This window comes from Xyrauchen texanus, chromosome 3 (genome assembly GCF_025860055.1).
Source record: "Xyrauchen texanus isolate HMW12.3.18 chromosome 3, RBS_HiC_50CHRs, whole genome shotgun sequence".
Classification (NCBI taxonomy): Eukaryota; Metazoa; Chordata; class Actinopteri; order Cypriniformes; family Catostomidae; genus Xyrauchen; species Xyrauchen texanus.
In genome coordinates this window covers 5,909,887-5,937,792 of record NC_068278.1, presented here as the reverse complement: position 1 = coordinate 5,937,792, position 27,906 = coordinate 5,909,887, and the positions used below count along the sequence as shown (strand labels likewise).

The window sequence follows — 27,906 nt, the reverse complement described above, 5'->3', positions numbered from 1 at the left end:
TGAAGGTTCGCTCCCATGAAGCATTGCTGTTTATGTAATTTAGGGTACGTTTACATGACAACGATATTCTAAAAACGTTTTTCCTTTACGTTTATGAAACGTTTTGATGATCGTTTCAAAACACGGATTCACACAGATCCTCGAAAACGACTAAAAGCGTTGTATTATGCATGCCAGGACAGTAGTTGGCGATGTCACTTTGTAAAGAAACACTACGCGCCTGCGCACATAAGGATTCTTCCACAGAGCGGTGAATACAAACAACGAAGATGGCGAAAGCATCGAGCAGTTTTGTCTGGAAGGACGATGAGGTTGCTTTATTATTGAGGTTGACTATAAAGCATGCCACCTTTTTAAGGACTCCAACTGGTGATCTCATGTTGGTCTGTTTGCACTGGAAGTTAGGATGAAGTTCATGCCTATAGACTGGACGCGTAATACGCGTGCGCATGATGTCATCGTTTACACAAATTTGTGTTTTGTATGTTTACACAGAGACGATAACGACTTTGTTTTCAAAAACTTCCACTTTGAAACCCTTTTTCAAAAGTTTGCGTTTTCAGGCCCAAAACGCCGTTGTCATGTAAACGAACAGCCAAAAAGCATAAAAAGTTTTACATTGTTAGTTGAAAAATTTGTTGTGTAAACGGCCACCTTAGTCTGCTTATACAGGTGAAACTCGAAAAATTAGAATATCGTGCAAAAGTTCATTAATTTCAGTAATTCAACTTAAAAGGTGAAACTAATATATTATATAGACTCATTACAAGCAAAGTAAGATATTTCAAGCCTTTATTTGATATAATTTTGATGATTATGGCTTACAGCTTATGAAAACCCCAAATTCAGAATCTCAGAAAATTAGAATATTGTGAAAAGGTTCAGTATTGTAGGCTCAAAGTGTCACACTCTAATCAGCTAAACACCTGCAAAGGGTTCCTGAGCCTTTAAATGGTCTCTCAGTCTGGTTCAGTTGAATTCACAATCATGGGGAAGACTGCTGACCTGACAGTTGTGCAGAAAACCATCATTGACACCCTCCACAAGGAGGGAAAGCCTCAAAAGGTAATTGCAAAAGAAGTTGGATGTTCTCAAAGTGCTGTATCAAAGCACATTAATAGAAAGTTAAGTGGAAGGGAAAAGTGTGGAAGAAAAAGGTGCACAAGCAGCAGGGATGACCGTAACCTGGAGAGGATTGTCAGGAAAAGGCCATTCAAATGTGTGGGGAGCTTCACAAGGAGTGGACTGAGGCTGGAGTTACTGCATCAAGAGCCACCACACACAGACGGGTCCTGGACATGGGCTTCAAATGTCAAACGTCTTACCTGGGCTAAAGAAAAAAGAACTGCTCTGTTGCTCAGTGGTCCAAAGTCCTCTTTTCTGATGAGAGCAAATTTTGCATCTCATTTGGAAACCAAGGTCCCAGAGTCTGGAGGAAGAATGGAGAGGCACACAATCCAAGATGCTTGAAGTCCAGTGTGAAGTTTCCACAGTCTGTGTTGGTTTGGGGAGCCATGTCATCGGCTGGTGTTGGTCCACTGTGCTTTATTAAGTCCAGAGTCAACGCAGCCGTCTACCGGGACATTTTAGAGCACTTCATGCTTCCTTCAGCAGACAAGCTTTATGGAGATGCTGACTTCATTTTCCAGCAGGACTTGGCACCTGCCCACACTGCCAAAAGTACCAAAACCTGGTTCAATGACCATGGTATTACTGTGCTTGATTGGCCAGCAAACTCGCCTGACTTGAACCCCATAGAGAATCTATGGGGCATTGCCAAGAGAAAGATGAGAGACATGAGACCAAACAATGCAGAAGAGCTGAAGGCCGCTATTGAAGCATCTTGGTCTTCCATAACACCTCAGCAGTGCCACAGGCTGATAGCATCCATGCCACGCCGCATTGAGGCAGTAATTAATGCAAAAGGGGCCCAAACCAAGTACTGAGTACATATGCATGATTATACTTTTCAGAGGGCCGACATTTCTGTATTTAAAATCCTTTTTTTATTGATTTCATGTAATATTCTAATTTTCTGAGATTCTGAATTTGGGGTTTTCATAAGCTGTAAGCCATAATCATCAAAATTATATCAAATAAAGGCTTGAAATATCTTACTTTGCTTGTAATGAGTCTATATAATATATTAGTTTCACCTTTTAAGTTGAATTACTGAAATTAATGAACTTTTGCACGATAATTTCTAATTTTTCGAGTTTCACCTGTATCTTTGTATATGCAGTGCTTCATGGTATGTATATAGTTTGTTCATTCCCTCATAAAATATTAAAAGTACATAGTCTTACACCTTACAGTCTTTTGTTTTTGTTTTTTCGTGTACTTTTTTGCTTCAAATCAAAGTTTTTAATGTTGTTATTTATTTCAAAGCTGGTTAGTTTGGTTTCTTGGCTTTAAACAAAAGCCAAGAAACTTTTTTCCGGTATACTTCCAGAACCAAGGCAGCTGAAAAATTCAGTTACAAAGTTTCATTGTTCCCCCCTCATTCATATGTTCACTTTCATGAAAGTGTAAAGGGTGGAGGATTGGTGTTTTTCTTATGATAGATAAAGGCAGTGGTGCATGACGGAAGATCAGGTGTTTTTGTGGTGTATTATGTTGAATGCCAAAATGTTTCTGCCTCATTAATATTCCACAAGGGCTGCACGATTTTAGACAAATAATCATATTGTGATTATTTTGACAAATTATGATATGAACAGAAATTAGGGCTGCAATTCACGAGATATTTACAATGAATTTGCTGGCATTATAAATTAACCAACATTAGGGTATATTAAAAATATATGTACTGTATATCAGTAAATAATGATGTTTATTAATGTTGCATGTACATGACAATTATTTCATTTCTGAATCTATTTGGTTAAAATAGCTGTTTGTTTCAAATAATGGTTCAGTTAAAAAAATATTGAGGTAACGAATATCTTCAAAAAGCTGAAACATTTTGAGATGTATTTCTTTAGCATTGTCGCCCAGCCACATTTGACATCTCATATTGCTGCTTAGAAATCAAGGCTAAAGGAACAAAAACATAAAATCACAGCTCTTATGTTGAACAGGGTCTGTGAAAAACAAACTTGCCTTTAGTCTGCAAATTAAGTTGTGTTTTGCTTGTGCTGTTCTACCAGTAGAAAGAGTCAGGGCCGCTATAGACAGACTAGGCAATTGACTAGGGCCTCTGCATTTGCAGGGGCCTCCAAAAGACATTGTACTGTATTTTGTCCACAATTTTAGGATGATAGGGGAAGGCTCATTCATAGTCACGAGGACAGCTCAACCTGATTGGTCAGTTCCAGCTCTGACGTTCACATTGCATGTTGATATGCCCAACACTAACCTATAGCTCTTTCTGCATTAATATGAATGAAGCAAGCCTTTCCTTGTCACAGCTCAAAAGTTCAGCTTTTTTTGATAGGATATATGTAGTAAAACCAATCAATATAACAGATTAAAAGTAGGCCCCACACTGTGAATATATAAAGAGATATTATACAAAGAACATGTCCACCCCATTAAAGCAAGAATGCACACAAACTTCACATAATTGACAAAACATTGTATTATTGTGCCTATAGCTCTTTATGCATTAATATGAAAGAAGCAAGCCTTCCCCTGCCACAGCTCAAAGATTCTGGTTTTTTGAAAAACTTTCAAGGTTATTTGAAACCCAAAAGTGAACTGCATTAGGCCCAATAATGTGCAAAATTAACATGAGACGTAACAAAAGCTGAATAGGAAAATTGGCCATTTCGTAAATGTATAACCGCAGAAGTGTGATTTGCTAGTCTAACATGTTACAAACCTTGAGCTAAAAATTTTAGGAGTATTATAATACCACTTTACCAAGTTACAGATGAATTTGTAGGGCCCTATCAAATCTGTTTGACTTTTTCACAAATTCTGTTTTATTCCATATTCGAGTTTAATTAAATTTGTAACATCAAAATTGTTTCTAAATAAATGTATTCATTTAATTCCCCCCCCCTCCCCCAGTTATGTATACTATGTATACCCATTTAAATCAAGCTTTTATTTTCCTGCATGGAGAATTATGAGGCAGCCACCAATTTCATGGTGCCTCCAACTGTCAACAAAACTCAGGCAGTCACGTGCACACAGTAGTAGTTCTAGCTTGTGTGGCGCCCTGGGCGAAACCTGCTTCAGTGTGCCCCCAAAGTTGTTGACTTGGAGGTGGTGGTGATTCTAAATGAGAACGCCCCCAAAGTTGTTGACCGGGGGGTGGTGGTGATTCTAAATGAGAACGCCCCCAAAGTTGTTGACCGGGGGGTGGTGGTGATTCTAAATGAGAACGCCCCCAAAGTTGTTGACCGAGGCTGTTAAATTGTATTTCATTTAATGTTGAACAGGTTAGCTTTTTTAATTAATTATGCTTTAAGTTGATAATTGTCATTTTCTTCAATCATCTAATTATTAGAACACCTAAATTATGTTGCTTGTAAGTGTTTGCTTCAGCCAGTGGAAGGCATGGTACATGTGTATGTGTGCACATGATCGGGATGGTACCACCTCTGCCTCATTTTGAGCCAGGAAAAACCCTGTGTGTGTTTTTGACAGTTGTTTCTTGCCTGCTGATAAGCTGGTAGTTACGTTGCACAGTGCGATTATTAAACTGCAAAAGGCTGTGATTCAAGAAATAAATAGTCTATGTACTGCATGCTTCAAAGTAAAAGAGTGCTCTCTGTCATGATGTTGTGTTTTTCAGTGTATGAGCTTCACACATTCAATGAGAAGTAAACGGCACATGCAGACTATATATTTATTTAATTAAAAAGGAGCCTTTTGCGGTTTAATAATCATACTTGGACATATTGTGATTTTAATTTGATTAATTGTGAATTCAAACATTTTTATCACAAATATATCACATTTCATGACATTCCACATTTCATTGTTAATTTCATTTTTATGACTGGATTCCATGATTTCGTTCACGTTTTCCACATCATGGAAATCATAGGGCCCTAATAGTTTGCACCAAAATATACCAAAAAGCCTTTGACTACAACAAGTCTTTCACAGCGGGTTTGTAAGTCACATTTTTTATCTGTAAAGCTAGTATGTATTGTAAAAAGACTTACACAAATAAATTCAATTGAATTAAACAGCAAAAGATAAGGGAAGGGTTTTCTCCCTTTTAAATGTAGGAAAGCCTAAATTTTGCTATCCTAATTATGCATGATTATATGGTACTGTAAATTCCTTTTTGTATTTGCAATTAGCATTGTTTTTCCACTGCTGTCTGCGGCCCTATTAGAACAGACCTGCAACCCATTTTAATATTTTTTTTTTTTCTTTTTCCTGCTATTAATTATGTAGCCCTATTTTCCACCTTTGAATTGTGGGAACTTGATGCTTGTCAAAAAAAAAATAATTATATATATATATATACTGTATATATGTGCATAATTTAAGTACTCCCACGTTAAACATTTTGCCTCTGAAAGCAAGCATGCAGTAATTGTTTTCTCTGTTTCCTCTTGCAGGACGATATTGAAGATTCTGCGTGAGGTTAGATTGTGGCCGCATCGAAATGAAATGAGTGGCTAACAAATGACCTGTGCCGCTGCACCACCACCACCAGCAACCTGTAGCATCTAACCAGTGCCTCTTCACCAGCCTGATACACAAATACACCCACATACACACAATTACCAACAGAGCACCATCAGACTGTGAGTTTGACAAGCTTACATTCAGTAACCTTGCACAAACATTTATTTTTGAGCTTTTCTTTTTAAGCTACTCTGTTGATTAATATCAAGCTGTTATCACGATTGTGATTTTTTTTCTCTCTCTCTCTCTCTCACACACACACACACACACACACACACACTGATATTAAAAAAATACACTACAGCCTTCAGAAGAGAATCCCACTGAACTTTAAAGAAAACACAAATATAAGAAATTTCCATAGAGAAATTATATTTTGCTTAAGATATAGTTCATCCCAAAATGGAAATTTTGTCATCATTTACACACCCTTTTTGTTTCAAAAGTTTCTATTTTCTGTGGAGCAATAAAGGAAATATTTTGTAGGGTGTCCGATCTCCTCTTTTTCACCCAACGAAAGTGGATGTGAACAGCTGTGGGTTTGGAACGACATGAGAGTGCATAAATGATGACAGGATTTTCATTTGGGCAAACTGTTTTTTTAAAAGAAACAAAGCACATTTCCACCTTAATTCTCATTACTGTAATGTAAAAAAAAAATTATACAATAAAGAAATACTCATCTTTAAAGTAATGTAATACTAAAAATCTAGTACTTTATTTAGAAAAATGTGGTAGGACTTGTGGTAGTTTTACACTGATTTGTACAGAATGGGAAAAAGACGAAAAAAGTGTAATTTTTCTTTTCATCCCAATGCCAACTTTCTCACTATTTCATTGGCTGTTGGTTGCTGCTCCTCTCTTGCTTGTCGGGACAGTGTGTTCACCTGGGTAGGGTTGCACCACCTAAGGGCTTAGTAACTACAAGTTAGTTTGTTTCTAAGTCAGTGCTTAATTCGGTTGCACCACCTGTTTTTAAGGAACTTAAATAGTAGGTCATAAACTCTCCGTAAAGTGATGCGTAGTCGCACAGAATGATTTATTTTTTTTGTAATCCAATCAGCAGCCTTCAAATTTATAAACAGAAACCACGCACGTCATTTCAAGCTGCTGCTTTGCATGAACTGTCAAAACAAAGACGTACAATCTAAAAAGTTATATTAACACATTACACATTTAATTTAAAATATCTTTCATAGCCTACACATTGATTACAAAATAAATTGTGCTGTCGCCTATTACATTTTGCATTGATCCAGTGGCAAAATAACGTAACGAAAGGTACACTTGGAGGCTTGGAGAGAGTGTGCCTTTTCGGTCTGTTTCATGTTGGATATCAGTCGATATCAAATCAGTTATTCGCATTATTGCCTCTCTTTTAAACCCCAAACGAGCATATATGTCCACATAAATATCCAAAGGATGATGTCTGTCTACGCTCAAATATTTAGTAGTGTGTAAATTGTGACTTAGTGCCCATTTACGCAACAACAAGGCTAAATTTGAATTTACACACAGCTGGTGCAACCGGCCCCTGCTGACTTGGCGACCATATTTCAAATTATTTTGATGTTGTAGCTTACGTGAGTAGTCACTGCGAGTTGGCTAGTATCTGGGGCTTTTTGTGCAAAGTAGTCCTAAATATAAAACATCAATAGAAAGTAAGCTTCAGTCTTGTGGTGTGGATTTGGCTTTACTTGTCCTGTACCATTTGTGCTATGGAATAATTCCTCAAATCGTGCAGACTAGTGACTCTTTTCACAGACTGTGATGACGTGTTTCCGCCTCATTTAGCAGTGTACATTTTTTATATTTGCAATTTTTTTTTTTTTCGTGGAAATTTATAGTATTACACTGTTGTATATAAACTTGTAATCAGTTTTAAAAAATGATTTACCACAGCTTCTTAATTCAAATATTATTTATTTTGTCAAGCCGGTTCTCGCCTCCTCCTTTCCCTTATACGTTTACAAGGGGTGTTTATTGTCATCAGTGTTTCATTCAGTGCTCTTACATAATGGATACGTTTCCTAAATTAAAGGTTTTCACCTAAAGCACCCAATACTGGCACTGAAACACGTATGTTTTATGTGTCTAATGCATATAAAGTGAATACATTTGTCTTAATCAGCTCACCCTTTTTACGGAAACCATGATCCAACTTCAAATGTAAACTGCATAAACAATACTTGATATTAAAACAAATTTACATGTCTCGACTGAATCGTTTCGCCCCTCATTAAAATCCTCAGTTCACACATGCTCAACAGCAGCTCATAATTTCTAATCATACATTGATAAAACAGTAATACAATCAAGTCATAAACATATTACCTGTATGTTGTATTTGTAATACTTTCTGCTGTTCAGTAAAATACATCAGAAAGAAACACATTTTGGCCCCCCTTAATCACTTGCTAAGTATCAGCAGCTCATCCATTCTCAATTTGTTGTACACTTCCAAAAGATGCGATTTTCAGTTCAGTGTACTGTTCACTTGAGAACTGCTGCGAGCGACTATGGTTGCCCCCGGATCGTTCAGTCCGATTTGTGATCTAGTTGGAGTGGTTAATTGCAAAGAAGAGTTAGGAATAGCAGATATCACCAGTTCTAGGATCATATTACTCCCAGTTATCGGCTCATTTCGAGTAGGAGTATCAGTCATGTACGAGAGATAGGTTAAGATATAGTAACTTGTGGATCGGTGTTGACTCGAAGCGAACTGTTTCAAATGATTCAGTCTGATTTGGTGAACTGAGTTTAACTATTCACTGAAAAGAACTGGTTCAAAAGAACGATTTGTTCATGAACTGGACATCACTAGCTTTGATAGTGTGATCCTTCTGCAATGCAAACCGGCATATGTAAAAAGGGTCCATTCAGCCAAACTGATCTCGCAATGAATTCGGAAACAGTAGGATTAATTTTCTTGAGTTAAACTCTGTCTGTGCTTACCGATAATCAAAGCAGTGCCCCTGGTGGAAGAATCGGGATGTTTTTATTTGTATTTTTTTTTTTTTTAAACATAAGGGCTCTGTTTTGGGGCATCAAAGGCGAGTTGTATAGTGATTTGTTCTTAAATGTGCACTCAGTAATTTATTTCCTCATCAAAAAAGTTTAACTCCTGAAGACATGTAATTTTCATTGTAATTTTGCAGTATATGTCGGAAATCATGACAACTCACATTAAAATGAAGACTCTAGTCATATTCAGTAATCTTATAAAAGCTGTTTTATTATACATGGAGAGGATCCGCACATGGGGGCTGCCATGTTAGAATCACATGACCAGCTGAATACTACTCACTTAATCTCAGTAACCGTCCTGTTATTTGACACTTTCACACATTGATTAAAGTAATAATGGCTGAATGGTGAATACTACATTTCTACAAATGGCATCTGAAACTGAAAACTATTGATTTTAAATGATGCTGCATCCAAGCTGCTAGTTGTCAGTTTAAGTCCAAGATGACACAAAGACAAAAGTTAGAGTGCACCTTAGGGTGTAATAAAGTGAAGAGGAATGCATATTTTATTAACTCTACTCCCAAACTTTAACCTAATGTTCAGTGGAGAAAAAATATTCTTAGAGGGAAAAATGGAACCACCTTATCATGGTCATCACTCATTTAATGTGATTTACTTCCTGGTTTTAATGTGGGTCATAAACCTGGGTCTCCCACCCTGCTGACGCAACATGGTTCTGGTGGCACCACATGAGAATGTAAATGCATCTAAGCCTATGCAGAAATTATGGGAGAGATGGCACTTGTCAGTAACTGATAGAGCCAATGCTAGTGTACTGGAACATTCGGCATGCAGACTTTCCAAATAATCATGTTGAGAAACCCTTCACACCATTTACTGTAAAACCAGTTGGGTGTTTCTCACGAAATCTGTCAAGAAAATCTCCTGGTCCTATTTTAGATTTTTTTACATTGTGATATAATTTTCATGAAAGTAATGCACATTTTATCCCTCAAATCTCATTACTGCAATATTAAAAAAGATGGTCATTCTGTTATTGTCATTAACACAATATTTTATTAATATTTCATGTGAACAGTGGTGTTACTTCGAATTTATGGGAATATACATCTGAGAGGAGGGTGTGACTTATTACCCACTGTCGAATTAGTTGTCCCATCACATTGTTCATTAATTTTCACAAAATGTTTTGTAATTTTGATCATTATCAAACCAGTATTTCACAAATTCTATCTTTCATTCTGACTGCTAAAACACTGTTGGGGAAATCAGAGAATGAATTGCACACGTTAAAAGTGCCGGTTATTTGCACACACTGTCTGTGCTGGTTTAGCACCCAATTCACTAAAGGAAAATCTCTGCTCATTGCAATTTGTGAGTGCAGTTCCAAATCAAAGCCAAAACATTATGACCACTCACAGGTGAAGCGAATAACGTTGATCATATCCTAACAAGGCCACATGTCAAGGTCTGGGTAGATTAGATGGTAAGCTAACAGTCAGTTTTTGTAGTCAACGTGTTGAATGCAGGAGAAATGGACAAAGTCACCTGCGTGACTTTGACAAGGGCCAAATTGTTATGGCCAGACTGCTGGGTCAGAGCATCTCTGAAACTGCGAGGCTTGTCGGGTGCTCCCGGTCAGCAGTGGTGAGTATCTACTGACAGTAGTCCGAGGAGGGACAAACCACAAATCGGCGACAGGGTGTTGGACGCCCAAGGCTCATCGATGCGCTAGGGCAACGAAAATTTTAACGATGGTTACAGCAGGAACGTGTCACAACACACAGTGCATCGCACCCTTCTGCATATGGGGCTGCGTAGCCGCAGACCGGTCAGATTGCCCACGCTGACCCCTGTCCACCATTAAAAGCACCTTCAATGGGCACAAAAGCATCAGGAATGGACCTTAGAGCAGTGAAAGAAGGTCTCTTGGTCCACTGAGTCCTGTTTCTTTTTACATTACATGGACGGCCGTATACGTGTGTGCCATATCCCTGGGGAAGTGATCGCACCAGGATGCACTGTGGGAAGACGACAAGCCAGTGGAGGGAGTGTGATGTTCAACATCAGGGGTCTTGTAGAGTCCAGCCATGCCTCGGCACGTCAGAGCTGTTTTGACGACGTAGAGAGTACCAACAGCATATTAGGCAGGTGTTCATGATGTTTTGGCTCATCTGTGTAAGACTGATTATAATGCTCTTCTCCATCATTTGATCACTATTTGATGAATTGCTGACATGATCAATAGAAAATGCACACATTATCTCTTTAAAGTATATATTTTTTTATATTTAATTTGTTAATAGAGCGATGTAAATTGAACCGGGCAAATAGCAGTTTTGTGAATGAAGTGCAATCTATAATGAGCCTAATTTACGTTGATAGGAGGCATGATTGTGAGGAAAGGAATGACAGTGTCTTAATTTAAAAACTGAAGATGCAGCGCAAGCCTTAAAAAAAATCTTGTTCTTGCAAACTAGCCGCAAACTTGCCACAGATTTACCACTCATTATTCTCTCATTAAAATTAAAATGAGCTTTGTGGCAATCTTGTCCAAATTGTCCATCGTTGCCCCAGGTTTGGCAAACATTTGCAGTGAATCAGAAGCTCATTTGCGTTTGAAAATAATCAGTGCCGAATTTGTGGCAAATTTGCCATGAACTCCCGATATTTGTAAGGGAATTTCAGTACTGATTGTCCTTGCTTAAACAAGGGTGGTTAGTGAATAAGACACAGTGAATTTGCCCCTATGTTTAACACATTGAATTCTTGCTGACATGAAATCATGCAATCCCACTTCACTCCACACCATTCACATTTTCTACCTAAAATACCTCAGTATTGCGGTGACAAGTTTTGCACAGGCAAGCGCGACTCACATTTTCTTCTGAAAATCTATAGTTACTTTCACATTACTGTCAGCATGAACCAGTCTGGCTGTTTTTCTCTGACTTTTCTCATTAACAAGATATTTTCACACCATTCTCTATAAACTCTAGAGAGAGTGAAAATCTCAGGAGATCAGCACTTTCTGAGATACTCCCCTGTCTGAAATCAAAAATCAACAAAGTCACCATTTCATCCCCATTTTGATGTTTGGTTTGTACAACATTTGAACCTGCTGATGATGTCTGCATGCTTTTCTGCATCAAGTGGCTGCCACATGATTGGATGAGTAGATATTTGCATTAACAAGCAGGTGAGAGATGTACCTAATGTAGTGGCCACCAAGTATATACACAAACACACACATACACACTTTTCACATTGCAAGTATCTTTCCACATATGAAAAGTGCAGACTTAGACTGTTCTAAAACTTAGTGTGCTGCCTATGTAGGCAGCATTTTAAGTCATCATAGGAGGGCTCCCAAAAGGTTGCCAGCATAGTTATGCTGCCTTTTAAGATTTGGCCAAATTTTAAGGGAGCATTGCATGTATTAGTAACTTAGAAAACAATTTCATTATGTCTTGAGATAATCTTAGTTAAATCTAAAGTGTGTAATTTCTGCACCACTAGCGCCACCAAACGGAATTGCAAAATTAAACATTGTTTTCAAGCAGTTTTCCGAATACGCTGTTGATCTGAACAAATAGATAGTCCAGCCCCCCAACTCATGCCATTGGTTGAGCCATTGTTGCCGTGTTGGGCTGAATTCAAACAGAGGATTTTTTTGAAGCACCACAGAGACACAGTTTACCATTTTTGAGAAATGATCCTAGGAATGGCATAGGACAGGTGTTTTTTAGAGAGTGAAGAGGTTGTGTAGTGAAATATTTCCATAATTTACCAAATTTGAAAAACATTGACAGTAAATTCCAGTTGTCATTTAACAAATAAAAAACAAGAAGAACACAACTGAAACCAAGTGCGTCAATTTACCTTTTAACCATTCTTGTGTCTGTGCTGCTTCTATCTGCCTTGCTGCACATGTGTGTCATGTGAGAGAGAGAGAGAGAGAAGGGCGAGAGTTTGCATTCTCCTGCAACTGATGATGAGAAATGGCACTTTTTATTGCAAAAGTAAATCACACACAACATACAAAGTTATGACAACAATTACTTTTATTATACGCAACACAATCATGTTTTAAAAGTAAACTTGGAGTCAAATGGCCTTATTCATGAACCTTTCGTAAATATATGTAATTTGCACGTAAAATGGACCTTCCCAAAAACGTTCTGCCGGATTCACAAACGCTTCGTAATCCCCAGATTTGTTAGTAAAACGTGTGTATTTGAGTGAATTCCAAACATTCGAAAACGGTAGCGTGTATACGTTCCTTCATAATTATCATAATTTATGCATATGAAAACAGCATATAAGGAACAAGACTCGCTAGTAAATGCTTTTATCATCTATGCGGAACAGTAATGGAATCATTTTTATGAATGAAGTGCATTCACATTGTAAAATTTAGATTTAGCAAGCACAATAGCTTCTCAAAGAAAGTGAGGAACTTACTTTCTTCACATGTTTTTGCTGTCATCTGAGGATCTTTTGTGAATTAAACAGTCCAAGAACTCAATAAAAATGGTTTGACATGAGTGTAAAAAATTTCAGTTCATGCTGGGAAGAGGATGTCCACCACTATTCATTTTCTCTGGTTCAGTTTGAAGCGCATCGCCTTTATCATTGATGAAACTTGTCGGGTAAATTATGATGGTAACAGTGAACAGAATGAAAGATTTGCAAGCTATACAACAGTCTACTGTATTGTATTTTGTCCACACCTGCCCGCGATGTGTTTATTTATGGGTTTAACAGCATTAGCATTGACCATACGTTATCAACTGAATGCAATTTATGGATGCCTATACTAAATTATGAAATAAATAGCTCCGCCCCCGTTCCTTTCTTCCCGGAGGTGCATGATGAGCTCACACGCTTGTGGCAGGAACCTTTCACTTCCGCATACGATCCGTGAGCTCCTCCGCTCTCACTACCCTCGGTGGCAAGGTGCTACTCGGCGATTCCCCAGGTGGATCAAGTGGTTGCGGTGCATTTGTGCCCGCAACGTCGTCACCTGGCAGAACCATCCGAGGCTCCCGTCCAGGGCCTGTAGGCTGACGTCATCCCTGACGGCTAAGGCCTACAGCGCCGCTGGACACACCACCTCAGCCTTGCATGCCATAGCACTCCTGCAGGTGCACCAAGCCAAGGCACTCAGAGAACTACACAAGGGCAGTCCTGACCCGGGTCTAATGCAGGAGCTGCACTCGGCGACCAACTTCACCCTCCGAGCAACGAAATTCATGGCGTGGGCTCTCGGGCAGGCGATGTCCACCCTGGTGGTCCAGGAACACCACCTCTGGCTCAACCTGGTCAAGTCTGGCCACGAGGACAAAAATCTTCCCAGGCTGTTCCGGGAGTGGTCACAAAGAGCCAGGTAAGTGCTTCGAAGTCTCTAGACTCAGCACCCCGGGCTCCGCCCCGCCGCGAGGCCCCGCCTGCTGGTACGTCCGACACTGAAGTCCGTCCGATTCGGCTATGCGATTCAGTTCGCCAGGCGCCCGCCCAGGTTCAATGGCATCCGCTCCACCGCAGTGAGGCGAGAACGCCGCTGGCTTGCGTGCGGAGATCGCCTCCCTTCTACGGAAGGACACGATAGAGCCTGTCCCTCCAGCCAAGGTGAAGAAGGGATTTTACAGCCCCTAATTCATCGTACCCAAAAAAGGCGGCGGGTTGCGGCCAATCCTCAACTTGCGAGTCCTGAACCGGGCTCTGCACAGAATCCCGTTCAAGATGCTCATGCAGAAACACATTCTAGCGAGCGTCCGGCATCAGGATTGGTTCGCAGCGGTAGACCTGAAGGACGCGTACTTCCATGTCTTGATTCTTCCTCGACACAGACAGGCATATCAGTACAAAGTCCTCCCTTTCGGCCTGTCCTTGACCTCTTGCGCCTTCACTAAGGGAAGTGGGCGTCCGCATCCTCAACTATCTCGATGACTGGCTAATCCTAGCTCACTCGCGGGACATGTTGTGTGCTCACAGGGACCTGGTGCTGAGGTATCTCAGCTGCTTGGGGCTTTGGGTCAATTGGGAAAAGAGCAAGCTCATCCCATTTCAGAGCATCTCTTTTGTCGGTATGAGTTGGTCTCGGTCTCAATGACGGCATGCCTCACCAACAAGCGCGCACAGCCAGTGCTGAACTGTTTGCATGTGTTCAGACAGAACACGTTGGTCCCACTGAAATCCTTTCAGAGGCTCCTGGGGGATATGGCATCGTCAGCTACGGTCACGCCGCTTGGGTTGATGCATATGAGACCACTTCAGCACTGGCTACACACTGTGTCCTTGTCACGCAGTCTGGCTGCCATTTTCTCAGCCCTTGGTCAGACCTAGCGTTCCTATGGGCAGGAGTTCCCCTAGGCCAGGTCCCCAGGCACATCGTGGTTAGGACAGATGCCTCCCAACGGGGCTGGGACGCCGTATGCAATGGGCACTCAGTCGCCAGCCCTTGGACCGGCTCACGACTGCGTTGGCAAATCAACTTCCTCAAGTTGCTGGCGGTACTACTTGCCCTGAGGAGGCTATTGCCGTTGATCTGGGGCAAGCACGTGTTGCTCCGGACGGACAACACCGCGACGGTGGCGTATATCAACCACCAAGGCGGCCTACGCTATCATCGTATGTCGCAACTCGCCCACTGTCTCCTTCTTTGGAGTCAGCACTGGCTCAATTCGCTGTGAGCCACTCATATCCCGGGCCACCTCAACAGCACAGTGGACGTGCTGTCGTAGCAGGTTATGCCCAGGGGAGAGTGGAGACTCCACCCTCAGGCGGTCCAGCTGATCTGGAGTCGATTCAGCCAAGCACAGGTAGACCTCTACGCTTCCCCAGAATCCTTTGCCCACTGTGGTACTCTCTGACCGAGGCTCCCCTCGGCCCAGATGCCTTGGCACACAGCTGGCCCCTGGGGCTGCTGTGCGTTTCCCCAGTGAGCCTACTTGCACAGACGTTGTGCAAAGTCAGGGAGGACAGGGAGCAGATCCTCCTAGTGGCCCATTATTGGCCCTCCTGGATTCTGGAATCTCCATGTCTGGCCCTTGGACAGGATGCGGAAGACCTAAGTGGCATTCCACCCATGGTGGTTGACACAATCACTCAGGCGATGGCCCCCCTCAGCGAGGTGCCTTTACGGCCTGAAGTGGCATCTGTTTGCTCGGTGACGCTCTTCCCAAGGTGAAGAGCCCCAGAGATGTGCAGTTGGATCAGTGCGGTCCTTTCTGCAGGAAAAGTTGGAGGGACGGCTGTCCCCCTCCACCTTGAAAGTGTATGTGGCACATCACGATGCATTGGACAGTAAGTATTTAGGGAAGCATGATTTGATCATCAGGTTCCTGAGAGGAGCGAGGAGGTTAAACCCCCCCAGGCCACACCTTGTTCCCTCGTGGGACCTCTCCATGGTCCTTCGGGGAGCTCCCTTCGAGCCCCTTGAGTCAGCAGAGCTAAAGGCGCTCTCTCTGAAGAGAGAGCGCGGATGGGAAGCGCTGTCTCCAAGCAGAGGATCGCCGACTGGGTCATCAATGCCATCACTATGGCATACCACGCCCAGCAAGTGCCGCCCCCTGCTGGCCTACGAGCCCATTCTACCAGGGGTGTTGCGGCTTCTTGGGCGTTGTCCCACGGTGCCCTCTAGCAGACATATGTTGAGCTGCGGGCTGGGCAACACCTAACACATTTGTGAGGTTCTATAAACTCAGGGTTAAGCCAGTTTCGTCCCGTGTGTTATCAGGTGACACAAACAGGTAAGTTCGGGTCAGCTGGCCGGGTGTATCGCTTGTGCATAGCTCCTTTCCCCATGTGCTAGTTGTCCCCTTAGGCAACCCTGTGTGATGTATATTCCGCAAAATGGTTTCCCTGCCAGTAAACCGCGTCTTCCTTGGGCAGAGGGCCCTCTGTCCTTGGTCGCCGTGTTTGTAATAACTCCTCCCCACTTGGGTAGGATCTACCACAACGCCGCTTACCTAACTGGTAAGACCATGTGTTGTATTCCACCTAAAATCACCCAGTCCTTATACTTCTGAGCAGTTAGCCGTTCCCTTAGGTGCAGGGGACCGCTTCATGCCTGCCAGTGTGTTGGGGGTAGTTATGCGACGGCTTGCTGTCCTGGCTACGAGGCACACAGAGGTCTTCCCGTCTCGCACCGCCAGTCTGTGTAACTCGGTTCAGCTCTTGTGGCGTTTTCCATTGGGAAACAGTAACCGAGACATATTATATACACTCACTGAGCACTTTATTATGAACACTATGGTTTTAATAAAGTGCCCGACACGGTGTTCTGTTGTAGCCCATCTGGCTATGCTATTCTGCACACTGCAATTGTACAGAGGGGTTATCTGTGTCACGGTTGCCTTTCTGTCAGCTCGAATCAGTCTGGCCATTCTCTGTTGACCTCTCTCATCAACAAGGGATTTGTGTCCGACGAACTGACACTCACTGGATGTTTTTTTTGTTTTTTGGCACCATTCTGAGCGCAAACTCAAGTTTTGCGTGAAAATCCCAGGAGATCAGCAGCTACGGAAATACTCAAACCAGCCCGTCTGGCACCAACAATCGTGCCACTGTTGAATTGACTGCAATCATATTTTTTCCACATTCTGATGGTTGATGTGAACATTAACTGGAGCTCCTGTATCTGTCTGATTTTATTTATTGCGCTGATGCCACAAAATTGGTTAACTTAATTGCAAGAATAAGTAGGTATATTATATGTAAGTGATATTCCATGACTAGGTGTGCGTTAAAAGATTTTAACATTTTAGTGCACAGCGTTGAGGCAAAGAAGCACCCGATGCAAAGCAGTATGTGTTTAAATCCTTTACTAATCATCTAGCTCTGGATTATATATAATTTTAATTATAATGTATTATTTATATTGAATTATCTTTATTTGGGGGGCCTTTCTCTGCAAATATTAATATATGCAATTAATTGTGATTTTAATTCAATTATTTAATATTCATGTAATTAATTTGATCGGAAATGCTGTGCATGTTTGAGACCTCAATTTCTTTTCCACTATAATTGGCTTTTTTTTATTTATTTTTTTACATATAATGCTTAACTAAACAAAGTAATTACATTTTTATCTATGGAGTATGTAGGCATGTTAATGTATTAAAATATTTCGCTTAATAATTAGTAGTACAATAACAAACTTATTTTGTATTCATAATTATTTTCCAAATTATGCTAAAGATGAAAATATACTTGGTGGGATAATTTGCACAGTATATGAAAAACCCTGGGTTAAGGTTACATTCACTGAATCAAAAATTAATTATGGATGAGAAATAAATGCGTAACTCATTGAACAGAAGAATGCAAAATTTGTACGAATATTCTAAATCTATTCCGAACATTCTTTGTATTTATGGAGTACAGGGAGGTTTGGTTCACAATAAAAAGAAAAGTAATTCTGTTGTTACGTTCATTATTGAGCCAATATGAATAAAGAATAATATTATCTGACTTTATGCAAACTAACACAAACGGTGTAAGTATGGATTTGCATACAATCATGGGAACATTGACCGAAACAAAAATGTCAATTTAAATGAAAGCTGTCATCTAGACAGGCAGATAACTCTTAACTAGATAAATAAGCATAATATATCATAATTGTGGAAGAAAAGAACAACATTTACATTTTGCTTGTATAGACACACGCACTTATAAACAGTGAGGCAGAAATACGAACCAAACTTTCTTAATTTCAAGTGTGCATTTGTTTCCACGGTTACGCGCCCCACGTCTGTTTCGGCTATTTGTGTGTAATCTGAGAGGCCTCTGTAACACATTGGGTTTTATTATAGTAATTATAATTGATTATTAAATTCCATAATCGATGCATCAAAGTTTCAGCAAAATATGAATGCATTGATGCATGCAGAGGGGCGTGGTTCCAGGGGCTCAAGCCCCTAGAGCCACCCCTTTCTGCACGCACCTGAACCAACCTCTATTAAAATCAATTGTGTGTTGAGTCTCATGCCCTTAGCATGAGGAGTGTTATTTGTGTAATGCACAGAGTTGCTACCTACAGTATGTAGAGCTTTACAAATTAGTCACTAATGAGATTCAGTTGCGGTTAGGATGCCGCACTAGACAGTAGGCAGCAAGGTAGCTTGTTAAATTTTGGAAAAGCGCCTTGCACTCCCACAAAGAAATGACTGCTATCCAGGTATCGCACACAACAGTATCATATGGCAGTTTGAAATGCACACCTAAAGAAGACCACAGCTGTCCATATACTGTAGACTGTACTGGTTAACAATATAGTACCTCACTGGTGTTTGAGTGAAGATCTAGACAGTTTCACACACAAATTAATTAGTTTTACAAAAGGTTTCAGAGTTTCTCTAGAGTAGGCACATATACTGTAAGTACACCGTTTTTCACATTCTATCATTCAACACTTCGATAACCTTCAAAAACGAACCAAATCTCCCCACAGTAAGTCCCAGGGGTTGCATTCTCGAAAATTCTACAGTTTTCAACATGCTATGAATAAAGGCCTATCCTGCGAAACCATCTTTTTCATATTCTTTTACACTGCACTAGCATTTAAATGCTCTTGAAAATTTGAGCAGAGAGAGGTGACATTTCAGTGTAATACTGAAGCTGTAAACACTAGGGCTGGGCAATATCCAGTATTCCTGATACAGTATTCACAGTGATTTCAATGGAGATCTAAAATTAAGCAACATTGTGAATATCGTAATAATTGTAATGTTCTTGTTATTACTTTTAAAGCCCCTTGTTTTCATTGTTTTGCAATTTTTCCTTGTCTCGCAAATATGACAGCTTTAAGACAGAGATGTTTAAAGAAGGTCTCTAGTTTATACTTCAGTAGCAAAAACCTTGTTAGAGTTAGTAAGTTCATTTTCAGTGAATTCTCGACTTGATTTGTTCAAGTCAAAACAAAATGTTAGGTAAATATTGCTGGCTTTTTTACTATGTATTGATATAGTGCTGCATATAAATGAAATGAGATATTATTCTAACATTCATTTGTTTTGTCAAAAGTAGGTCTTGATCATTTTTAACTAGATCTTTTACAGTATTTTAGCTGAAATGTACTTTTGGTTTTTCGTTTCGTCGAAATAATGGTTCCCTTTTATAAAAAAATAAATTAAAAAACCCAGCCGTTTCAGTGCAAATAGTGGAAACTGTGATGCTTATTTAAGTAAACAATTCATAAAACAGCTATATTTGTAATAGGTAATAAAATCATATCAAATCATTGATTTGGCCACAAACTAAAAATGTTTTATAACAAACTAAACACGTGACAACTTGCCCCGACTTTGTGGAAAATACCCTTGTCCTGAGAAAACACAGCGCAACCTTATTTATAAATAAATAAAACAATTATTGCATGAATGAAAGGCACTAGCAAAAACATTGCGATATTGTCATTTGAGTTTGGAGGATAGAATTAACAACAATTCTAATTTAAGAGGGTTTAAGTAGCTCATTTAAACAACATAAAAAACACATTGCTTGAGAAACACATTAGTGTAATTGGACTTTTGATTTCTGACAAATATCCCTTCTGACCATTTTTCCATCTCACAACTAGCCCCTTGGTCTCCTCCAAAAATATAGAGATACATATTGAATAATATCAAATGGCTGAAAAAAAATGAGAATCTTATTTTACTTTTATTATATTTTTTTGATGTCTTGCTATATTGCTCAGCCCTAGTAAACACTGTTTCAGAAAGGTTTACTATTGTAATGAGCTAAAGCTAATTTACTGGAGTAAGACGCGGTACCAATATGAGAATGTGTGAATGTGGAAGCGTTCAGCTGAGAGGAATGCATGTGGAAAGGGGGAGAGAGAGAAAATGAGTCAGAACCAAAAGGAGTGAAACAGAGTGTGTTTTCAAGTGCAGCTTTTGTGTGTGCGCATATGTGTGGGTCTGTGCGAGATTATATTTTGTGAAAAGAACTGATGTCACCACTGTCCACTGCAATTATGATTGATTTTCAGAAGTATTTGTACTCCTAAAAGTTTCACAGAGTCTCCAAGCCTTCTGTTGTAGAAATTGGGTGAAGCACCATGCACAATGTAGACCATTTTGTGTTCACTCCAGTAGTGTGTGTGTGTGTGTGTGTGTACAGACAGTACACATGAATGAAAGATGGTGACCAGCATAATGTGTTTCAGAGAAGTATAAAAAGCTATGAAAATAAGTTGTTGGTTGAATAATGATCTCATTGACCCACCATAGTTTGATATGTTTGTTTGTTTTTTATACATATGTAATGCAAAAGAGAAACACATGCTGTACCAGTGCTAATGCACACTGAGGACTGTAGCTCAAGGCTGCCCTCTGTCTTTGAAAAGACAAGCTTATTCAGTCACTTATCCAGCCAATCTACTATGAGTAAATAATGTCACTGGTGTGCTAATTTTTGAACGTGTATTGCTGATTGGTATTATTCACGCTACTTAACTTGCAACGGCACCCAGCATGTTGAAAAGAATGATATTCACTTGATCGTTGTGTTTATGAGCTTCAGTCACACTTAGGCTTTAAGCTGAAGTATTTGGATGTCTTTTCACATTTCATAAAATCTAATGTTTTTGTGGGGTTTCAGACATTTGTAGCTGTAAGTGTAATTCATGATGTAGCAATATAGATGGTGAATTATACAATCAGAAATTAGTCTCATCTATGCATAGCAGGGTTATAGATTGTGAATTTCCTTTGGCATGTGCTTTAAATGCTATTTAAAATGTCTTAAACTAGGCTCTCACGGTATGTTTTTGTGATGTTTGGAATCTTAATGCTCTTTTTTTCAAGAATGAGTTTAAAAATAGCATAGATATTTTAGGTCAAAATGTATATATTAATAAGGGAAAGTGTGTATTTTAAAGACAGAAGCAGTAACTAATCAAATTATTTCATTATATTTATATAATTTTAAAATTGATAAAAATGCTGTTTAATATAGTTTATAATGGTCTATATAGTTTATAGTTAATACAAACATCGGTTACAATAAAGCAAAAAAGAAAAAGTCTTCTTTGCTTCCTTTTGGGGGTCCTGATTCCTGATTGGGTTCATTTTTAAGGATCTCCAAGATATTGTATATTTAGAAATGGATTCTGTTTTTTTTTAGACATAATTGTAAAGACTTCTCTTTTTTTAAATGTAAACATTTTGAACAAATGTACATTTAATGACCAGTAATTTGCAAACATAGACCGAAATTAGATAATACCTAAATATTACATTGCGTTGGTGTTTATACAAGTAGATTTTGGGGATATTTCTACTTAACTGTTTCGGTTGTCTTCACTACATTTAGAAAAGTCATTAAATACTTTTACTACAATACATTTCCTTAGAAAGAATAACAGCTGCAAATTTAAGCTTCATTGTGCGCTCTGTGATGGTGATCGATTTACAAATGAATCATTCTTTTGAGGCGATTGTTTTCGATCAGTCGGTCAGATCTATTCAAATTAGACACACACCTTTTCTTTATTGTAAACACAAATATCCACACTGAGTATATCTAAGAATTTGTTGCAAACATAAACAGAAAAGAAAATATTATTTACAGCATTACAATGAAACAATATATAATATTTTAACATTTTATAATTCTAAACTAAATGAGTGCTTGCCCAAGCAAGAATCCTATGATATTGGGGTGTTCTTGGTGCTTCCTGGATGGATGCATACTGGCCCAATTCAAAAGATTCTCATCGATATTTGGTCTGTAGATATGACTCAGGCCCTCTTTCAATGCAAGTCTGTATACATTACACTATCATACTGCACTTTTCTTCTTTTTTTTTTTTTTTTGTCAAATAGTATGTGAGACAGTATGCATATATAGCAAAGTAGTATGTTCACATGTTTTCACCTCTTTACTGTCACATGACCTCATTGTGTGTATGTTTAACTCTGTAAAATCGGTAATTCTGTATATTTGAGAATATATATATTTAGAGTCTGATCAAATAACTAGAGAAAGGGATGTTAAAAATCATGATTGTTATTACTTTCTGTTAATTTGTCACACTGGAAATGGAAGGTCAGGTCATTGTGGGATGTAGTGTGCTCTGTTGTATCCTGCACATTTTGGCTATTGTAGTAGATTATCTGGGTATTTTTTGCATATATAAACTTTGCATGCTCTGTACATGTCTGCATGCATACTTCAGAAATAGTATAGCAGTATGCATTTCCAAATATAGAAATGTGGAATGGGACTTGGACGCATACTAGAATCAAACCCGCATCTCCCACACAAGCTCTCTTAAAATTCATTCTCATGGATTTTTTTTATCTTCAGTAGCGTATCAACAGGATATCATCTATTCATCCAAAATACATACTGATCCGCTAAAGTTTTAATCACAAGGTCAGCATGTACATTCTAACAAGCATCCCATGACCATTTAGTCCTTAACATTCTTGCCGAACTAGGACAACAACAATGTGCAATGTCAACTAACAAACAATAACTGAACAGACTTATGCAGAAAACACCCTTACATAAAGTTGCACAATGAGTAGAATGCAATAATAAACAGTATAGTGCAAGAATAAAGTGTATATAGTGCTGTATATACAGTATATGTATGGATATAATTTAAATATGCATCTAACTATACACATGTATACGAATATACGCACATTTGTGTATATACATATACAGATACAAGTTGCAGCTGAGCACTGAAGTTAAAGAACAAAAAATAAATAAAAAAAACATGTACACATCACTAGGACAATGGAAGATTGAAGCCCATGGTCATCTAGGCATTATTTACTGGTCTTACACAACCTACAGTATGTGCCTAAACCAATGCCAACCCTTTCTTACCCCATTCTGTGTCTTTATGATTTTAGAGGAAGAAAACATGACAAAATGTAACGCTAATGTCTTTGTGGCAAACTTCAAGGTTTTTGAAGAATGCAGGTGTTAAAAGAATGCTGTACACTTTATGCAGCTACTTTTGGTGCTGTTTTAACATTTATATATTTTTTTGTGTGTATGCATACAATGGGGTCCACAAGTAGCATTCTTTCCTAATTAAAACAAACTTTTTTCTAGTTTAATATTAAAACTTGTATTTTCATGTTAAAATCCCAGATTTTCAATGTGGTCTCAGACTTTTGGAACTCACTGTTGTACTCTTTATCTATTATATTAATCTTATTATTTTGTACTAGTGTTTGTGCTTAATGAAACCATTATACTTGATATGGTTTATACTAAAACATTTTCTGCCTCAGTCCTGACCTCTGAAAATAAGAAATTTTACGTCATTATAATACTAAGAGGGACATTTTTTTATTTAATTAAATTAAAGAATGAATTTTGCATTAGATAAATATACATTTAATTGGAAAGTATACTAAAATGTATTAAGAAATTAATTTAGTTTTATTTGTGTTTGTGTCTTCCACACAGGTGACATCAGGTGCAAGGGGATGACCGAACGCATTCACCACATTAATCTCCACAACTTTAGCAATTCTGTACTTGAGACCCTCAATGAGCAGCGAAACCGCGGGCACTTCTGTGACGTGACCGTTCGGATCCATGGTAGCATGCTGCGAGCTCACCGTTGTGTGCTGGCTGCAGGGAGCCCCTTCTTTCAGGACAAGTTGCTCCTGGGCTACAGCGACATCGAGATCCCCTCTGTGGTTTCCGTACAGTCCATCCAGAAGCTGATCGAATTTATGTACAGCGGTGTGCTGCGGGTCTCCCAGTCTGAGGCCCTGCAGATCCTCACAGCTGCCAGCATTCTTCAAATCAAAACAGTTATTGATGAGTGCACCCGCATTGTTTCGCAGAATGTTGGCGGCATTTCTGGATCTGCCAGCTTCCCTGGCATCCCGGGCGATTCGGGGCAAGAAACGCCACGGGGAACTCCAGAGTCTGGCACCTCCGGTCCCAGTAGTGACGCCGAATCAGGCTACATGCAAACAACATCACACCAGAGCCTTGACCGCATTTATTCCACGCTTTATTCCAGCTGTTCTGGGTTGGGCCTGCAGAATGGTACCCGGGGAAACCGCTCCCACTATGCCAGTGCTGTTGTGACAGCCAACTACGACTCACCCCTTCCACTAAATCAAAAGGAGGGAGGGCAGGACCCTGCCTGGATTACACGCATTCACGAGCATTCCCAACAGATGGAACGCTTCCTGGCCACGTCAGAGAGTACACACTGCCGCAAACAGCCTCGACCTGTGAGGCTCCAGACAGGTGACATTCACATCAAGCAAGAACAAGGGGATGAGTACAACTGTTATGGGCTCGAGAACTGTCGTGAGGACCATGAACAGCCAGTGTGCACTGAAAGTGAACCCAAAGGTGAGAGCTTTGACTCTGGTGTCAGTTCCTCCATTGGCACTGAGCCTGATTCTGTTGAGCAAACATTCTTGTCTGGGTTCACTCGGGAAAATTGTCAAAATAAATGCCAACAAGGTGATGGTGGAACTCCGGTGCAGATCGAGGTCAACGACTCATCTCCTGAGCAGACCCATGAGGCGGTTGAAGATGGTAGTGGAAATGGTCCTGTGCAAGAAGGGGGTGAACTAGGTATCCATCAGCCGCTTCATGCCAACCTAGCTGCACCCCAGTCCGTGCCAGGTGGGCAACTGTACATACGGCCAGGTGAGCCACTTACCAGCAACCTGCGCATGCCCCTCACCTTGACCAGCAACACGCAGGTAATGGGAACTGCAGGCAACACTTACTTGCCCACACTCTTTGCCACGCAGTCAGGCAACGACAACAAGCCTTTCCTCTTCAGTCTGCCCCAATCCATGGGGAATCAGCAGCCCCAGTTTGTGGCAGTGCCCTCTCCCAGCATGCCCCCGTTCCCCAGTGGGCTGTCAGTGCCACCAGGTGGAGGTCAACAGCAAGGTGGTGCGGCAGTGGGACAGCATGGGGAGAAGAAGCCCTACGCGTGTACTCTCTGTTGTAAGACCTTTACTGCCAAACAAAACTACGTGAAACACATGTTTGTGCACACTGGTGAGTACATTAGGCCCTCATCTCTCTACGGTTAGCTAGTTAAGCCTTCTCAAATCAGTTTTTGGAGAAGTGTTGGTCTGAAGCAAATAAGGCAAGCTTTTGCATCAACATGAATAATCTGTAGCAATTAATGACTGCACAGTGAATTATACTTTTTGGTTGTCTGCACTGTCTGCTGTGCATCAGGTATTACATTATACATAACCCAATTCACTTCCAGTGTTTCAGTCTTGAGTTTGACGAGTATTCATCAGGGTATTTCATTACTTCGAAATTCCCTTTCAAGGCAAGACCTGTCGGTGGCCATCTTTGGAATGCTCCCGGGTAGATCTTTTCTATAGATACAAGTGGCATAATCTGAAATTGCCAAAACGGTTGCTCAAGATTACAATCAAATAACATATTTCCAATCAGCAATAAAATCTGACAACAATGGTATCATAAATTGTGCCTAATTATTTTTTTCAGGCTGGTCCCACTAATGCGTATACGTGTTCTCTGACAGGTGACATCTGTATCTTAAATGTGATTGGCTCTTTTACTGTAAGGCGGGACATCCTTTTATACACCCACTATATTGGGTGTTCCAATTTCTCCCATTCATTTGATACAGTTGATCTGTTTCGGGCTAAATAGTCTCTGTACAAAATATAATTATTGTACTGTCATTGCCAGTGCAAGAGAACCAAAATATACATAATTTATAAATGAATAGGTGGTGCTTTTTCAGGCACTACAATGAGATACTATGCCACGTGCATTTTGATGGCATAACAGTCATACTTACAAGTTAAATAACTGTAAGACACTGTTACTGGAACACTAAGACAGTACATACTGTAGCCTAAGGTTGCAAGGTACCACAGCAACCTTTTAGGTTTCTGGTTTCAAAAACCTTCAAAACATCACACTTCAGATTAAAAGTGCACTGTGATTAACAGATTAAAATGGTAAAATAAGTAAGTGCTTGATCTTGATCTGTATACACCCTCTTAAGGCTTGACAGACTTTATGAGACCAACTTGAGTTTGATTACAAGATATTGAGTTTCTTCTATGTCTTGTGTACCATAAGGCCTTTCCTTTGTATACTTAATAAGATTACAGAAACTTCCCTAGTCGATAATTAAAGTGTTTACTTAATGAACATGGGCCTAATTGGTTGACACAGGATTGCCTGGTCAATTTATGATGCAATGAGACCTCTGCTCTAATCTGTTTTGATTTCTTATGACCCTAATATCTGTTTTCACCCTTTGGCAAAGTCTAAGGATTACACAGAATTTAGAACTCAAGCTATTTGATAAATGCATGCTAGCTCCTGATTTCTGAGTGCATATATGTGGGTGTGGTCTTGTCTTTGGAAAATGTCTGCACTAATGTTTTGGCATCCCACCACACAATGACATTACTGTCATTTTTGCAAGCTGCTTTTCATCCAAACGAACTTGCAGTCTTTAGGGTGTAGTCTCTTTGAGTGACCTGGGTTTCTTCAAGTGACTTCAGCAACTTCACAATGGTTAGAGAAGCAGGGTTTGTGTTACTGATAGTCTGAGTTACCACTTCAGGAGACTGTGAGGAATTGCAGTACCTGATAGCGTGATTTAACAGCCCAAACACAGCTCAAACTTTTGCGCTGAACACAATAGAGTGCAACTGTCAGATTCCGGAAATAAAAATCTCATAAATATTCTCCATAGACAAATTAATTATTAAAAATAACTTATAAACATTTAAAGACAGCCCTATCCTGAGCTCTTAGGTTGTTAATCAATGGTATATGCTTCTGTTGAAACCCTTCAACTTCATTCTTAAAAAATCGTGTTTTATAGCGTAATTATTGGTGAAGAACTACATTACCCGTGAATCCTGATGAGATAGATCCACCAATCAGTGAGTTAAAGCAAACAAACTGCATTAAATGATCCCTGCATCAACCGCCCTCTCCTATAAAATTTTGTCTCACACAGAAAAATAACCAGCCTTCAACACTACATTCAACAATGGCAGTGTTAAATTTAATAAGACAATTGAATTTGACAAAGTGAACTTCTGTAGAAGATTACTGTGTAATGATGAAAGTGACTTCAGGCCACAACCAAGTTTAATGTCATTATAGAAAATCAGACTTTGATTCTTAGTTTGTCATCAAACATGCTGTCATTATTAAATCACAGGAGTTTTGATCATACAATATTTATGATATGGCATAAAATATATTTTCCAATAACAACAGATGCCTGTAGAGGACGATGGCTGCCAAGAACATAAGCATGTAAATACCTGGCCAGATATG

At 39.7% G+C, this 27,906-nt stretch overlaps 1 protein-coding gene across 4 annotated transcripts in view; it reads left to right on the top strand.

Moving 5' to 3' along the window:
- Positions 1-27,906, top strand: part of zbtb20 (zinc finger and BTB domain containing 20) — a 114,775-nt gene that overhangs the window by 77,273 nt on the left and 9,596 nt on the right. For 3 of the 4 annotated variants that reach the window (XM_052109733.1, XM_052109718.1, XM_052109726.1), the window contains 2 exons: positions 5,526-5,714; positions 24,037-25,611. In XM_052109733.1, coding sequence (XP_051965693.1) covers positions 24,057-25,611 — 1,555 coding nt within the window. In that variant the 5' untranslated portion in view covers positions 5,526-5,714; positions 24,037-24,056. Of the gene's footprint in view, positions 1-5,525; positions 7,497-24,036; positions 25,612-27,906 lie in introns of those variants that run through there. The other variant, XR_007969001.1, reaches the window with a different exon arrangement.